Source organism: Paramisgurnus dabryanus, chromosome 8, assembly GCF_030506205.2.
Source record: "Paramisgurnus dabryanus chromosome 8, PD_genome_1.1, whole genome shotgun sequence".
NCBI lineage: Eukaryota > Metazoa > Chordata > Actinopteri > Cypriniformes > Cobitidae > Paramisgurnus > Paramisgurnus dabryanus.
In genome coordinates, this window is record NC_133344.1 from 34,534,662 (window position 1) to 34,551,335 (window position 16,674).

At 36.0% G+C, this 16,674-nt stretch overlaps 3 protein-coding genes across 3 annotated transcripts; 1 reads left to right on the forward strand and 2 right to left on the reverse strand.

The window, feature by feature from the left end:
- Positions 1 to 2,058: 2,058 nt before the first annotated feature.
- ndufc2 (NADH:ubiquinone oxidoreductase subunit C2) lies at positions 2,059 to 3,102 on the forward strand. The gene is made up of 3 exons (XM_065280176.2): positions 2,059 to 2,315; positions 2,686 to 2,829; positions 2,928 to 3,102. The coding sequence occupies exons 1-3, from the start codon at positions 2,177 to 2,179 to the stop codon at positions 2,975 to 2,977; spliced, it is 333 nt and encodes a 110-aa protein (XP_065136248.1). The 5' UTR covers positions 2,059 to 2,176; the 3' UTR covers positions 2,978 to 3,102.
- A 1,723-nt stretch (positions 3,103 to 4,825) lies between these two features.
- On the reverse strand, positions 4,826 to 5,767 carry thrsp (thyroid hormone responsive). The gene has a single exon (XM_065281634.2). The coding sequence runs from the start codon at positions 5,713 to 5,715 to the stop codon at positions 5,293 to 5,295; it is 423 nt and encodes a 140-aa protein (XP_065137706.1). The 5' UTR covers positions 5,716 to 5,767; the 3' UTR covers positions 4,826 to 5,292.
- Positions 5,768 to 7,930: 2,163 nt separating this feature from the next.
- On the reverse strand, positions 7,931 to 14,015 carry guca1c (guanylate cyclase activator 1C). The gene is made up of 4 exons (XM_065280177.1): positions 13,497 to 14,015; positions 13,046 to 13,195; positions 9,714 to 9,801; positions 7,931 to 9,163 (listed from the first exon to the last, which is right to left on the reverse strand). The coding sequence occupies exons 1-4, from the start codon at positions 13,689 to 13,691 to the stop codon at positions 9,018 to 9,020; spliced, it is 579 nt and encodes a 192-aa protein (XP_065136249.1). The 5' UTR covers positions 13,692 to 14,015; the 3' UTR covers positions 7,931 to 9,017.
- Positions 14,016 to 16,674: the final 2,659 nt, after the last annotated feature.

Here is a 16,674-nt window from a genome sequence, read left to right on the forward strand (position 1 = left end):
ACAAAAATGTGCATAATTAAAAGGGTAGTTCGTTTTAATGATTTGTTTGCCCTAAATAAAACAAAAAACACATAATAAACTTTTAACTATGTCTTAATTAAGTTAAATAATTTTTTTAAACATATTTTAATAAAAATCTTGCTATTTTTTTGTAAAAAAAAAGTCTAAAATGTTTGGCCATATCTGCTCTACACTATTTTGACCAGCAGAGGTCGCCAGCGTGTGTGCTGTTTCGAACTGCTTCGAAAAACTGAATCAATTTTCGAAGCAATTGGTTCATTTGATTCGAAGCTTCGAAAAGCTTCGTTTCTCCCATCACTACATGCTGCTTCCCCAGTGGAAGCCGAGCCCGAAAAACACGAGCAGAGGAAGGGCATTGTGGGATTTGTAGTTCAGATGTATCGAGCTACGAGCTCGGGGAGATAAAAGTAATATGCTCTGATTTTTTGTGACACAAATTATAAAATAAGTCGAATCGGACTATTTAAGTATAGTTTTGATGTTGTATAATTGGTACTAACCTCGATAAAAGGAATATGTTTTCTGGGATTTGTAGTTCTAGGCGTAGCGCGGAGGATGGATGGGAACATGAACTGTGAATATGAATATGAACTGTTAAGTTAAGTCTCGTGTGACAATTAAACAGTTAATTAACTATATGTATTATTCTGAAAAGTTGTTATTTTGAAAAAGTACGTAAAATAAAGTATAAAATTACTTAACTCACTAAATAATCATGCAAGGGCATCCGCGTAAATGACAACAGTAAACAAACAATACATAAATAAACAAAGTGTACTGTATATACCATTTATGTAAAAAACAACAAAGTAAAAGCTTACAGTGTTCATACCTTTTGACCAATAGATGGCGATGTCACATTACTGATCATGTGTTTTTGTTTTTGAGCAATTAAGGTTTACTATACTTATTATACTTAGTTAATTGTACATTTTCAATTGTTTAAATTAAATTGATGTAATATGCTTATGATTTGCGATTGCGAATGCTCATTCAGTACAATTAAAGAGTAACTAAACCCTAAACCAACTTTTTTTAGTTAATGAACTGTAAGAATGGCTTTATTAGTGCTGTTCATTGATTTTAGTAAGTTTTTTGACATTTGGATGTAAAGTGTTTCAATACTACAATATATGGTGTAAAAACGTCTGAGTGCTGCCCTCTTCAGGTTGAACGGTGGCTACTGCAGTTGAATTTTCCTATTGGATGGTGGGTCCAAAAAATGACTCGTGACGTAAGCAGGTTCAAGATCACCACGCCCTTGTTACGATCTCACCACACACTTATGCTGCGTTCCAGGCAACCTGTAACCCGTAACTCACGACTTCAAAACCACGACTCACGACTTTGAACTGGGAGTAGATCGATCTAGTACGAGTTCACGGGTGGGAAGTCACGGGTTTGACTGCCGTTCCAGTGCACTTTCACCGGTAGAAGGTTGTAAAAACACGAGTTACAGGCTGCCTGGAACGCATAGGGTCGTGAGTCGTGGTTTTGAAGTCGTAACTCACGGGTTTAAAAACCTGCCTGGAACGCACCATTAGTTCGTCCCCTCTATCTCCTTGGGATCTGCCCACTTTTCTTGCATTTTTCAAATATTGCCAGTGGGTGGAGTCAGGCTCTAACCAGGGGTTTAGTTACGCTTTAAATAAATCAGGCTTGATGACGTATGGAGCCTTCAAATGCAACGGAGGATGCAGCCTTCTGTTTAAGAAGCGGCTCAAGGGAAGTCCTAGGTTAGTTGTAAATCAAATAAAATATTGTTTTGTGATTGGTGGGTGTTACAATCTTTGCAAATTTTTATAATCTTATCAAATTATAATCCGATGGTTGCATATATTATACAAATCCAGTTTGTTGGCGTATGTTCATATGTTCAGAAACCATATTCTTCTTTAAATGTGATCACTTAAAACTTTATTGAAAATTCATTTTATCTTGACTTATTCTACCCAAAATTATATAAATAAAACACAGGAAAGACAAATCAGACAAAATGCAAGAGCTGTCCGGAACGTTCGATGCACTTTACGTGTTTCCCACCGGACCATTTCCACTTCCTGCTAAACATTGCCCTTGATTTCCTTCAGGAGGTGATATGGACAGCTAACTGTCTGGTTTGTCCTGACTTTGGGAGAGTTTGTAATTTGGAAACATGGGTCTTATGCCGGACGAGGCAAAGGTTCTGCCTCCTCCGGGGCTCGTGAACAGAAACTCAGTATGGCTCGGGCTGTGCGGATGGGCGACCGCGATGTTTCACAACAATTTGAACCGCAGGCCCGCGCTCAAAGCAGGTACAAGCACAACTAAACCTGAAGTACATTCAATTCAATACAACTAATATATTCTGCAGCTTATATGATAGTATTGTGAATGCAAGTTGACAAGCTAACGTTAATGCTGCCCTGGTCGAGTACATAGAGTTTTGCGAAATTGTACTGTACAAAAACAACGTGGTAATGTATGTATAGTTTATGATAACCATGACGTTGTCAGTTTATATAGTATTATTATGTTATATATTCGAAACATGGGATTATCGTTGTATTATTCGTCCAGACACACTTTGCATTATGTCACTTTTACAGTTTTGCTTCACTATACAATGTATTATTTATTATGTTGTCTTTTGGTAAGGGTTTTGAGTTGCTTCTTATTTTACAGGTGTTCACCGTCAAGCACTGTTTATAACCGTTGGATGGTTTATTGGATATCATCTGACAAAATATGAAAATTACACATATGCCAGGCTGGACAGGGATATGAATGAGTACATCAGGCACCATCCTGAAAACTTTCCAGAGCAAGGTAAAAGTATTTGGAAATTTAAAAGTCTTGTTAGCATGAACGTAACACCTTAAAAAGTGTGTTTCACCTGACTTTTTTACTTCACTTTTTTTAACCAGAAAAAAAGACATTCGCCGAAATTGTGGAGCCATTTCATCCAATCCGTTAAATGGATGTGGTTGTAAGAAGAAATATGAAGATTACTTTTGGAAATCTGGTTCAACAACCATTACAACAACTGTTATAAATACTCTTATGTTGGTTAATGTTTTGTCCTCAATGTTTCATTAAACTATTTAAAAAAAAAAACATCAGTATTCTCTATTTATCTTGAGCATTTCCCTATACATGTTGTGATGATTGACACATCAAATGTTTCTGATCATCGTTTTTGAATGGCACAGTATAAAGGTCGGCTCCACAAAAAAATATCATTTGTTTGCCACAAATCTATTTGGTATCTTACAAGAAGCCTAATATAGGTCAGATAATCTTCTGTTTATGTCACCAGACAACAAATCAGAATATACAAACTTCAAATAAATATATCTATAACTGTGACCCTGTCTGTGTGAAATCCACAATACAGTCTCATAATAATGATGAGATCAGGATAAAAGTTTGACTTCAGTCATCATGACCTTACTCAGTCAATATTAAAGATATCAAGAATATACTGAACGTTCTGTATGCGTTTTATGTTGAAAACAGTGCATCTCTTAAACTTTACTTTAGCTGGGTCACATTTATGACTAAGGCCACATTACTCGCGTTGCTCTTGGTTTACTTTTATATTAAACATTTAATTCTTCCGGTAAACGCACAGCCTTAAGTGACTATTGACTTCCACAGTAGGAAAAAATATTTTGTAAGTATTGTGATAAATGACTAAGAAAATATTATTGATAAATGATGGTAAGCACACAGTTGACGGGTACCATTAAATTCCATCATATTTTTTCCATCATATTCCTACTATGGAAGTCAATGGTCACTTACTGCTGTGTGTTTACCATCATTTCTCAAAATATCTTCTTTTGTGTTCATCAGAAAAAAGAAATTCATACAGATTTAGGACAACATGAGGATGAGGAAATGATGACAGAATTTTCATTTTAAAGTGAACTATCCCGTTAATGTTATTTTACAAATATAGATTTAAGGGATAGTTCACCTAAAAATTTAATTATGTACTTAAGTTTCCTGGACAGGGATTAGACTAGTCCTAGACTAAAATTTAAAAGCTGTCCAAACTGAAAACAATTTGCACTGACATATCTTAAAATACATCAGTGCCCTTTGTTTTGCCTCGGAATGCACATCAGTGATGTTTTTAGTAAGGCATGTTTGTTAAAACTAGTTATATTTCCTAATTAAACTAAGGCCTAGTCCTGGGTTAAAGTAATCTCTGTCTGGGAAACCACCCACTCAAAGTCTTTTGTTGTTCTTCAGAACCCAACTGCAGATTTTGTTTGAAATGTGGTTTTGGGGGTTACAATGGGAGCGGATGGTGACCACCTCAGCTTCGAAAGGACCCAAAAGTGTTAAAGGGGACATTTCACCAACTTTTTTAGATGTAAAATAAATCTGTGGTGTCTCCAGAGTCCATATGTTAAGGTTTAGCTCAAAATACCATATAGATAATTTATTATAGCATGTTAAAATTCCCACTTTGTAGGTGTGAGCAAAAATGTCCCGTTTTTGCGTGTGTCCTTTAAAATGCAAATGAGCTGATCTCTGCACTAAATGCCAGTGTTGTGGTTGGATAGTGCAGATTAAGGGGCGGTATTGTTTCCTGACATCACAAGGGGAGTTAGATTTCAATGACCTATTTTTTCATATGTTTGCAGAGAAAAGTTTACCAATAGGGGACCCAAATTATAGCACTTAAACATGAAAAAAGTCAGATTTTCATGATATGTCCCCTTTAAATAACTTATAAAAACTAAAAAAAAAAATGATATACATGCTTCCTTTTATTGTGTCCTATATGGACTGCAAATGAGCCACAAATATGTAATTTGAAGCTTATTTATTAACAGAAGTTCATAAGCAGGTGCCTGTTTAAGAATTAGTAATTTTACATGTGCAAAGGCAGTTTTTCAGACTTGGCAAATTTAGACATTTTCATTTACAGATATTGCCAACATTAATACTACATCAGGAATAGGATTTCTTTACATTTATGCATCTGGCAGACACCTTCAGCCAAAGCATCTTACAGTGAATTCAGTCTTCATTTCTAGTATCTGTGTTCCCTGGGGATTAAACCCATGACCTTTGCGCCGCCAACGCAATGCTTTACCAATTGAGCTTCAGGAACGCAATTTTCAGTTGAATAAAGTGCAAAAATGACTTTATATAATTTCATACATTTTCCTGCATGTCACATTTAAAAAGTGCGTGAAAATGTAAACCGCGTTCCGGATAAATTTTTCTGATAAAGACAAAATCCTCGAGATGTTAATCTTCAGCAGCAGTTTCCTAACGGCTGACCCCAATGATGCCCAAGTATTTCTTCGTCAGGCTCTGAGACTTCTTCGTGAGGTTAGCCATGACTGTAAACAGGCCTCTGAGATGGAAATGAAACAGCACCTCTGGGTCGGCCTCCATCAGGGGCTCCAGGCCTTTGTACAGGGCTGCGTGACTCTTACCCTTGGCGTCATCGTGAGGGATGAGCCCGCACTCCACTGTGTTCCTGATGGCTTTTAGCTGTAGGTAGTTCTCATAGAGATCTCTGCTGTTTTCGGCAGCCTCGCAGTGCAGATCATCGCCGTCGTCGTACGGCACGTCTCTCAGGAGGCTGGGAAGCAGGACCGTCTGCTCCATGTTGTGAACTGCTGCGCTGTAGCACCTCAGTGCCAGCAACAGGGAGTTTCTGTTCAGCTTTGCATCGGCAGACTGCATGGTTGCTTGATAAGATGTTGTAGTGGCCGGGACCTGGATGCAGTGGAAGGTCCAGTGAGAAAGTCTGCCTTTATATAGCCTGTCTAGTGGGCCGGTCGGTTATGCAACATGTTCGCTTGATCTGGCTTTGATTATGGAGGTATATTTTATCTGTCCAGCCAAGACTTGCTGCTCCCAAAAGATTATTTCTTCACAGCGTGACATTCTGGCAGTCAGTTTATTGCAGGACACTGACCCCAAAATGTTTATGCATTGTAAAAAAAAACATACATTACATCAGACAATGGAAAAATGTATTGTACTGCATTTGCTATTTAAAAATGAATAACATCAGTTGAGCAGCTTGAATAGTTTCAATAAGCACCTGTTATTTTCAAATATAAGTTTTTGCAGTTTTGACAGACTATAAATAAAGTAAAAGATGATTTGCGATTAAACATTTACAGTGCAGACTTTTAAGGTCGTATCTGTTTGGATTGGCTCTGATGAATACATATGGCACATGTAGAGGCCATTAACACAATCAGACTGTACAAGATCATTACTGTGGGGAAACCGCGCTCAGTCTATTTGCACAATTTCTCTGATGAAATAAAACTGAAATCGGTTCAAGGAAAATGAGGACATATCTTTTAGATGGACAAATGCAAGAGGTCAAAGTTTGACTGGTTTGGCACTTGGCTCTGGCTGGTAGATGGCATAACTGGTTTGGTGAACCATTAAAAGACAGTCATTGGTAACACTTTATACAATAAGGTTGCATTTGTTAACAATTAGTTAATGCAGCTAACATGTAACAATACTACTATAGCATCTTAGTTCATGTTCATTTCTAATACATTTCTAAAATCAAGCATCGTAAATTAATGCACCATGAAATAATGTCAACAACTGAACTGACATTAACAAAAATGAATGTTGAAAAACTATATTGTTCATGTTAGTTAATGCATTAACTAATGTTTACTAATATAACCTTATTGTAAAGTGTTACCCAGTCATTTATTGATGATAAAAATAAAATATAAATATTTGTAATTTACTGTTTTTTACATCACAGTTCAGGATAGTCTTGCATATTTTTCTTACCATTAGCCATTCAGTAAAACACATCTGATTTTTAAAGCTCAGTGCAATAAAAACTTAATAAAACAACAAAACTTAATAGTAAGGTACATAAACTCACAATAAATGTATACATAACATTCATCCCAAACCAAAAAGTAATTGCACTGCCTGCAGAAAAACATTGTATACAATAAAGCATGATAAAATTTAAGCTTCGATAACAAAATAAGAAAGACATGCACAGATTCAGAAAAAGTGCCAGCTGATCTACTGCCATTGAGATGAATAATCACATAGATCTGATAAAGTAAATATTGATGTAGCATTGTGATGTAACTATAAGTATGTAAAAGAGTTCAGATAAAAAATAAACATGTTAGGCTCTACATCACCTGTCAATAAAACCAATAAAAATAATGCACTGTTCCCTGCATTTTATCTCCTATTGAAGTAAACTCAGTAGGCTAAATTTTAGATTACAGCTATTAAACTACTTACTAGTTAGCTTTGGCCAGTTGCATAATAGTGAGGAACATTATTTCTAAAGACAGTTGTTGACTTGACAGAGATTACAAAATTTGGTTAACCAACTTAAATGCCAAAATTGTCTTTTTATTTATATTTTATGTGAAAACCGGCATATACAAGATGACCTTGATGCGAACAGACACAATGACTAGAGGCAATGCAATTTATTTCAAATTTGGTTTAATGGTGTTCAGACATTGGGTCTTTAAGATGTTCATTTAATGTTTAAACACTGTTACAATCATCCTTGCCACAAGATGGCAGCCTTCAATTTTGATTTCAAAATAAAATATATTTTTGCATTGTTCTTTGGCCAACATATGGTATTAGATTTTCATCTTTGTTTATATGTTTGGAATTGTCTGTATTTTTCTATCGAGTTGTGTAATGCATTTATTTAATAAAACAAAACAGAGAAAATTGTAAAATATAATCTGAAAATATAACCAAATGTTTAAACAGTGTGTGAATCAAATATAGGACCTGCTGGTTGAATATGTTGTGCTATCGCAATAACTTAACTATTAAAATGACAGGCCTGGCCTGAATGCTCACATAATTTCATTACCTTAAAAATAAGGCTTATTTAATCAAAAACAAAAAGGAGTGAAAGCAGCAAATGTTTATTCATACAAATGGTTACAATCTATATTTGAATCTATATTACATTTTGCACAGAATATTTAAAGTCAATATGAAGATTAATTCTGTACAAAAAAAACTGTACAATTATATTCTTAACACTGACTGGCACCTTCATATACAGAGGACACAAAAGGACACTTAAGCAACACTTAGAATATATGAATGTCAATGCATTTTGAGGAAAAGCACATGAAAATTATGAACGTTCATAAAATCTTGTGTGGAAAACACTTTTAAAGGTGCCAAAGAATGCATTGTAATGATCTGTTAAATTGTTCTCTGATATCTACATCGAAGGTTTGTGGCTTTATTAAGAGCAAAAATTATCCAGAGATGGTTTTAAATGTTCATTTACATGCTCTGATTGTTTTCTAAGAGCAGTTCAGTTCAGTAGCTCTATGTGTGTGCAAACAGACTTTATGTATCGGATGAAGATTCAGATTTTTCTGAGATGTTTCTGAGTGGTGTGTTTGTGTTTTTTCAGTATGGACCTGCAATATGTAACAGTAAAGTCAACAGTAGATCTTCAGCCTAAACGCTAGCATATAGCATTAACTAGCATATAGCGCTAACTCAGCAGTCACAACTTTGTTAATAGCATTGTAACAACATTGTAATTAATGTGTAATATAAAGTTGGGGGCAACGTCACAGTCAGTGTTATGTTGAGATTGGCCTGTCTTCCAGTGGTCTTTTGCATGCACAAGTTTTTTTTTGTGTGAAAATAAATTAGTTTTATCTAACGCAATGGCATTCACTAACTTGCAAGTGTGGCTTAAGTGTCTGAATACTTTTGATGCATGAAAATGAATAAAATCATACCCCAGAATATGAATAATCCATAAATCAAAGTTTGACTCTTCTTCTGTTGTTTCTACCAGTATGAATGAAATTGGCGTACAGTAGGTGTACAGAGGTACAGGACAAAGATCTCCCCTTATTAAACAAACAGAGGCACAGATATGGGTTCATTGCTCATGCCCACCTCTCAAATTCTGAAAGTAACTTTTAGCTTTGCTTTAAAGCCACCGTGCGGTCATCTTTTCATGGCAAGGAGATGAATCATGACACATTAGTCAATTTCTTTTTTTTCTGTCCATTGACTATAATCTCCAGGACGTGTGTAAGGTCCATCATTTTGGTAAGCATCTCCATGATATCCGGATGTTCTTTAGCTCCTGTGATGAACTCCTCCAATGTCAACTCACCTGACAAATTCATTAATAACATACGGTCATTCAAGTCAATATTAGAAACCTAAAAAGCTGAATCAATTCAATCCTAATAATTGAACTACAGATTAACAATTATTATAATGTAAATGTTTAAAAGCGGTCATTATATTAGTTCTCTGTGATCCAGTAATAGCGTTAAAAATATTTTTTACCTAAAAACTGAATAGGCCTTATAGGAAAAAGTATTTGTGGGTGTGTCACATGGAGGACTTGGAAGTAGCCGCCCACTGCTATTATTGGTTAACAGTGTTGCATATGTAAAAAGTCTTAATGTGCCCGTCGCTGCATGTGTGGAATTTGCATGTTGTAATTCTTTAAAAAGTTGTGGAGTTGCTCCTGCAGAGGCGCTCTTTCACCTTACTATGATGTCATAGTCATAGTTTGAAAACGTACAGGATAGTATATTTAGTATAGCAACCTCTTAACTGTCAAAAGATCAAGAAGAATTTGAATTCACAAACACTTTAAGATTAAACACAAAATTCTGCTATATGACTTTTTTATAATATGTGATAGTTCTCACCTTCATTGTGGACATCAATTCTCTCATAGATCAGATTGACAATATCATCTGGAGTGATGTCATAACTGCGGGTGATGTCCTGGATGGCCTGAATGAAGATAAATAAAAAGAAATAGACTTTAAGGGGCAATTTCCCACACAGGGTTTAGATTAATCCAGCAGCAGGCCTTAGTTGTATTAGGACATTTAAGTATATATGTTACAAAAAACAATACTGGTGTGCAACTTGAGCTAAATGACATTGATATGTTAAAGCAACACTATGTAGTTTCCATGTAAAAATGACTTACAGCTCCCTCATGTGGTTGAAAAGCGCAACAGTGCCTGGTATCAGACACTCTTCTGCAGGCAGGGGGAGGGGCGGGGCTGTGTTTCCTACCCTCCACCGCCACTTTCAGAGTGTGCTTGTAGCAGCTAGGAGGCTGCTCAGGTTGCAGCAACAGTACAATTTGTCCAGTTAAAAGTTGTTCTATCACTGAAATAATTTTAGAGACATTATTTAAAGGTAAAAAAACTACATAGTGTTGCTTTAAGATATGTCAGTACAAGGTGTGTGTTTTTCTTTTAATTAAGGCAGCTCAAACATGCATTTTAGGATATGACCTGTCTGCAAAACCGCCCCTAAGACTTCATTATATTTCGCCTTAAATTAAAATATTCATTCATAATTTACTCACTAATAGCTGAGCTGTTTGCTTGTCATTCTTTTCTGGTTTACATAAACACGAAAGTTATCAATTTAGCAAAATATTTATGCTACTTCTGTACATATTAAGGATAAATAGTGAACAGGGGCTGTCAAGCTCCAAAAATAAAAAATATAGTGTATAGTCCAGGGTTCCCCAAATCTTACCCTGGAGGGCCGGAACACTACAGAGTTTAGGTCCAATCCTAATCAAACGTACCCACCTGTGATTTTCTAGTGATCATGAAGACCTTGATTAGCTTGCTCAGGTGTGTTTGATCAGGGTTGGAGCTAAACTCTGCAGTGCTCCGGCCCTCCAGGGTAAGATTTGAGGGACCCTGGTATAGTCTGTATATTTTTATACTGAATGTTTTCTGAATCAATTTAAGTTTTATTTAATGAATTTTCAAAATATTATGCCCATTTTTACAGTTAGATATAAGTCTCATGTGTGCCTAGAATGTGTCAGGAAAGTTTCAGCTCAGAAGCATGCGCTTCTTGCGCATACTTAAACCTCTGAGACATGCTCCCTCCCCTCCTTCTCTCTCCTATCCGAAGCAGATATTTCCAAGGTCTTGACTTCTAACCATCCGACTACCTGCCTGCTAGATCCCATACCCACCCATCTCCTTCAGGCCATCTCTCCGTCAGTTATCCCTGCTCTCACTCACATTATCCATTAATCCCTCTCCACTAGCACCTTCCCCGTAGCATTTAAAGAGCCTCGTATAGCCCCGCTGCTGAAGAAACCCACACTCAATCCTGCTATGCCAGAGAACTACAGACCCGTTTCTCTTCTTCCCTTCATTGCCAAGACTCTTGAACGCATTGTGTTCAACCAGCTCTTCTCTTTCTTCACCCAAAATAACCTCCTGGATAGCAATCAGTTTGGTTTTAAAAGCGGTCACTCCACTGAGACTGCTCTCAGTCATTGAAGCCTTAAAGCAGGCAAGGGCAGCCTCCAAATCTTCTGTGCTGATCTTACTGGATCTATCTGCAGCTTTTGACATGGTCAATCACAGCATCCTCCTGTCTACCCTCATGTCTATGGGTGTCTCTGACACAGCACTTCTATGGTTCAAGTCGTACCTCTCAGATAGGTCATTTCGGGTATCCTGGAGAGGTGAGGTCTTCCAACGTCAACGTCTTGATACCGGGGTGCCTCAAGGCTCTGTGCTTGGACCGCTGCTCTTTTCGATATACATGACATCCCTGGGCTCTGTCATTCGAAAACATGGCTTTTCCTACCACTGCTATGCAGACGACACTCAACTCCACTTGTTGTTCCACCCTGATGATCCCACCATTTCTGCCCACATCTCGGCATGCCCGAGGGACATCTCACTCTGGATGAAGGATCTCCATCACCTGCTTAACCATGCGAAGACAGAACTACTACCCAAGATTCAACACAACCTTTCCATTCAGCTAGGTTCCTCGACCATCACGCCTTCCAGGATGGCCAAAAAACCTGGGAGTGGTCATTGATGATTGGCTTAGCTTCACGGAGCATGTTGCCAGCACCGCTCGCTCTTGTAGATTCATTTCTTTACAATATTAGGAAATTACACCTTTCCTAAATGAGCATGCCACACACGTCCTGATCCAAGCTCTTGTCCTGTCCAGGCTGGACGACTGCAATGAGCTGCTGGCAGGGCTTCCAGCCTGCACAACCAAACCCCTACAGATGATTCAGAACGCAGTGGCAATAGTGGTCTTTAATGAGCCAAAGAGGGCGCACGTCACTCCTCTCTTTGTCAAGTTACACTGGCTTCCTATAGCAGCTCGCATCAAATTGAAGGCTCTGCTCCTGGCCTTTAAAACCACTACTGGGTCACCCATACCTTCACTTACTTATAGAGCCTTATGTACCCTCTCGATCCCTGCACTCTGCCACCGAGCGACGGCTTGTGGTGCCATCTCAAAAAGAGAAAAAAACACTAGCGGGTACAGAAGAGTCAAGTTTTAAATAGAAAAAATATCAAAACTCTTTGGTTATTTTTTAGCGCGATGCTAATGGTCTACTCAGATTAAATGGATTGTGCTAAGCTATGCTAAAAGTGGTAGCGCCAGACCTGGAGATCAGCTGAATGGATTCCAAAACGGTAAAAATCAAATGTTGGAAAATGAGCATATTTTCAAAAAAAAGTGGAATGTCCTTTAAATGTTATCTTAAAGATATGTATAGCCTAGTAATGCCAGTGACATCAGATGCTAAAAATCATTTAATCTTAATACAGTAAACTGTTCAAAATGTTTGATGAGAATATAAAAACTACGACTTTCTGCCTCGACAGTCACTATTTGAAACTTAGATAAAAATGCACGTTTATACAGATTTGAGATTTTGAAATAGTAGGTATATTAAACACAAAGTATAAATGCATAAGATCACATCCTTGATTTGTCCTATAAAGACAGACAGAGATTAGATCTAAATGAATCTGAATTTGACAGGTAATGTAATATACAAACTGCATTTTGTAAATGAGGCAGGTAAGCAAAGGGCAATGAAGGATTTAGGTTAGGATTACATGCAAGACTTTCCCAAGACTAATCTCTACTCCAGCAAGCTATTTAAAACATAACCTTTGACAAGCCACCGGAGCAAACGGATTACTGTGAAAAAGCAAAATGGGTGCTTTACTTTGAATATTGTCTCCATTTCGTCTCTGTCAATCTTGCCGTTTCCATCCTGATCAAAGAGTTTGAAGTACCACTTCAGTTTCTGGTTTATCTCTCCTTTCAATAAAAGACTTACAGCTGCGATATATTCCACAAAATCTATATACCCATCCTGGCGGAGAAAAACAATAAATTACAATTAGACATAAATAATAATATACAAATATTGTGACCATATTTGGGCTAAAGTCTCATAATCTAATGATGAGATTAGGAGCATCAAAATTTAATTTCACTTTGATTTTAATCTTTGACATGACTTTCCTTGGTCAATATTAAATATATCAAGGTTACATTTTAACAACATGTTCATCATTACATGTCAAGTCTGCTAAGATCATTTAGCATATCCCTAAATATAGCACCCAAACAATGAATTGATCATAACAAATAAACTCAAGAGTTTCTCTCACCCCGTCCATGTCAAAGGTGACAAACACTTGGTCCACATAACTGTTGGCCTCTTCAGTCATTCCCTGCATCTGAAGCATGGTCTTCAGTTCAAAGAGTGTGATGAGACCAGATGGTGATTCCCTCATGAACTTGTTATACCAGTGATGCATATCTTCAGCCAAGACCTCATCCAGGCTGGATCCATGAGCACCCATAACTCCTCAAAGAACCTGGAGATGTTTTCTCAGAGACAGTATCTGTGGTCTATAAAGCGTCTGTTGTTCAACACTGCGCTGGGATTGACTGTAGATGACAAGGGGCTTAAAGCTAAAGATCAGGCAACTAAATGGAGAGATAACCCTTTAATTGGATAACTGGCAAACTCTTCTAAGAATTAAAGAGCATTTTTGGCCGGTACACTGCGTCAGAGAGGAAAGTCAGACTTCTGGACTCACCCCTCCCAGTGTCAATTGTCATTTGTGAGGAACAAGAAGATCTCTGGGGAAACCCTTACGAGTTCAGTAGAGAACTGTGTGAAATTTAACTAGGACAGAGAAAAGATTAAGAAGATATTTATGGTACGCCTCAGCTGAATTTGGAAACTATAAATAGTTATTTGTTAAGGGTTGCATGTTTAAAATCTGTACATATTCTGTATTAATAGTACAGAAAGTTTGGTAACACTACTTTACAAAAGTATTTTACAATACACTTGTATTTGTTAACACTAATTAAAGATTAGCTAACCAAAATAACCTGGGTTGTGTTTTTCCTTTTTTGACCCAACACTGCGTTGAAAATAACCCAGCATTTTTAGAGTGTACAACCCTAGTAAGGTGTACCTGTAGTATTGAAAGTCAAATTAAATAACCTCTCAAAAACATAGTGTTGATAGTGATAATCATATTTCAAAAATGACTTTGTAAATCATTGTAAAATCATTGTATACCAAATATTAAGGTGCACTTAAAGGTGCAGTGTGTAACTTTTAGAAGGTTCTAATGACAGATTTGCACTATTATATACATAACTATGGTATCAGTTGTGTATTATATGGAAGGTATTTTTGGACTTTTTTAAATTAATTAATTAAATGATAAAATAATTAATTAAATTAAAAAATAAAATCGCAAAATATGTCCCAAATTTGAAAATGAAATGCTAAAATAAAAATTAAAACATTATATTAAATAATTTCATTTTCATTTTTAACGTGATGAAGCATCATTCCGGCCAAATTGAAAAATTAAATTAAATTGATGATTTGACATTTCATTTTCAATATAATCTTGAGTCAAGACTGACAATATTAAAATAAAAAGGCAAGCTTGAAAAGAAATCTATAAATAAATTTTTTAAAAGGCTTTTTTTCATGCCCAAGCAATAATAGGGACAAAATTAAAATGTAAGTTCAGTTTTAATTTTATGTTCTGTTTTTTAAATATATGTTTTTTAATTTAATATAATGTTTTAATTTTTATTTTAGCATTTCATTTTCAAATTTGGGACATATTTTGCGATTTTATTTTTTATTTTATAATTTAATTAATTATTTTATAATTTAATTTATTTATTTTAAAAAGTCAAAAAATACTTTCCATATATAAAGACCTTACACAATAAACTGTTATGTGTTTATTACCTTAGAATGAGCTGTTTTTATCTACATACACCACGGGTCCCCTTACATGGAAGATGTGAGCTGCCATGTTTCTTGCTACCCAGTCTCACAAAGTTTCGTGATATAGTCACGTATTTTTTTGATTCTTTATTCGTGCTATTATCACAAAATTTCGTGTTTTTTCGTGATCGTATAACGAATTCCTGTTTTCGTGTGATTATCACGTATTGGTTACTCAACTGTTTTGTCCTATTTTCTTACCATTGTCGCTTCGGTTTAGGGTTAGATTTGGTGCTTGCATTAGAATGTCACTTTATATATTGGTTTATACTATTTTTTCTGATTTATTTTTTTATATGTCGCCTGGCGTTAGGGTTAGAGTTGGGTTTGGTTAGGGATGTCATTTTATGTAAATCTAACCCTAAACCGAAGCGACAATGGTAAGAAAATAGGACAAAACAGTTGAGTAACCAATACGTGATAATCACACGAAAACAGGAATTCGTTATACGATCACGAAAAATCACGAAATTTCATGATAATAGCACGAAAAAAGAATTAAAAAAATACGTGACTATATAACGAAATTTCGTGAGACTGGGCTGGTTTCTACAGTAGCCCTAAATGGACAAACTGCTCTACAGAGTGCGTTTTGTCAAAACTGTAATTTGTCTTAAACAACAACATGTTTGACCTGTGGTGACTACTGTCGCTTCTCTATGCGTTACTGTGAACGGTGGACTGAGCCATTGGTTGCAAATTCATAATCTTACTGCTAGATGCTGCTAAAATCTACACACTGTACCTTTAAGGTATAAGGAAAACATGCTATTGCTTTTTATTTGACCTTTTTGTAAACATTAATTTAAAGAATGTTAACATAAATGAATGTTTATTTATATGTAATGATTCACTGCAAGGCATTGCATTTAATATTCTATCAGAATAATTGTACAAATTGTCCATTCCAAAGAAATTCAATATTTTGACTTTTTGTCCTGTTTAGCCAACTGACCCATGCATGACCCTGATCTCTGATCTACATGAACCTGGCATGTACATGATCTACTTATAGTAACACATACAGTGTCCTATAGAAAGACATTAGCTAAATTAATCAGACTATCAAAGATCAACACTCCAGTTATAGTAAATCTGCCTTTAGAGGATTAACAAACTCCAAAACAGATTAATACAGTATTCCTGGCTGATCTTAATAGAGAATGATCATTTAGCATGTGTCTATTATAATAGAGAACTAGTGTGAAAAAAAATTGTGAAATGAAAAATTGTAACCAAAAAGTCCTGTATTGTTTATTTTCTATAAAAAATTATAGCATTATTTCTAATGTACACAAAAGTAAATCATTCTGTTTTGTAATATATTAATTTGATAAATTAGACAGATGCAGTGGTCAAAATGTCACCCCTGCCAACCTGATTGAAGCGGATTAATGAAGTTAATCTTCTTGCATATTTGGGTTTTGGCAGGAAGCCCTTACACTCATGATCAGCAGGAAGCACTAAAGACGCTGGTCTTTTACACTTTCATATATGCTCCACCTCTTTGCTATTTC

What these genes read in the sequence shown, in the direction of transcription:
- ndufc2 (XM_065280176.2), top strand. Translation starts at nt 2,177, where the DNA reads ATGGGTCTTATGCCGGACGAGGCAAAGGTTCTGCCTCCTCCGGGGCTC. An exon ending in CAGGCCCGCGCTCAAAGCAG is followed by an intron (nt 2,316 to 2,685) that starts GTACAAGCACAA and finishes CTTATTTTACAG; the next exon opens with GTGTTCACCGTCAAGCACTG. An exon ending in TGAAAACTTTCCAGAGCAAG is followed by an intron (nt 2,830 to 2,927) that starts GTAAAAGTATTT and finishes TTTTTTAACCAG; the next exon opens with AAAAAAAGACATTCGCCGAA.
- guca1c (XM_065280177.1), bottom strand. Translation starts at nt 13,691, where the DNA reads ATGGGTGCTCATGGATCCAGCCTGGATGAGGTCTTGGCTGAAGATATG. An exon ending in TCACCTTTGACATGGACGGG is followed by an intron (nt 13,196 to 13,496) that starts GTGAGAGAAACT and finishes TTTCTCCGCCAG; the next exon opens with GATGGGTATATAGATTTTGT. An exon ending in AAATGGAGACAATATTCAAA is followed by an intron (nt 9,802 to 13,045) that starts GTAAAGCACCCA and finishes ATCTTCATTCAG; the next exon opens with GCCATCCAGGACATCACCCG.
- thrsp (XM_065281634.2), bottom strand. Translation starts at nt 5,715, where the DNA reads ATGCAGTCTGCCGATGCAAAGCTGAACAGAAACTCCCTGTTGCTGGCA.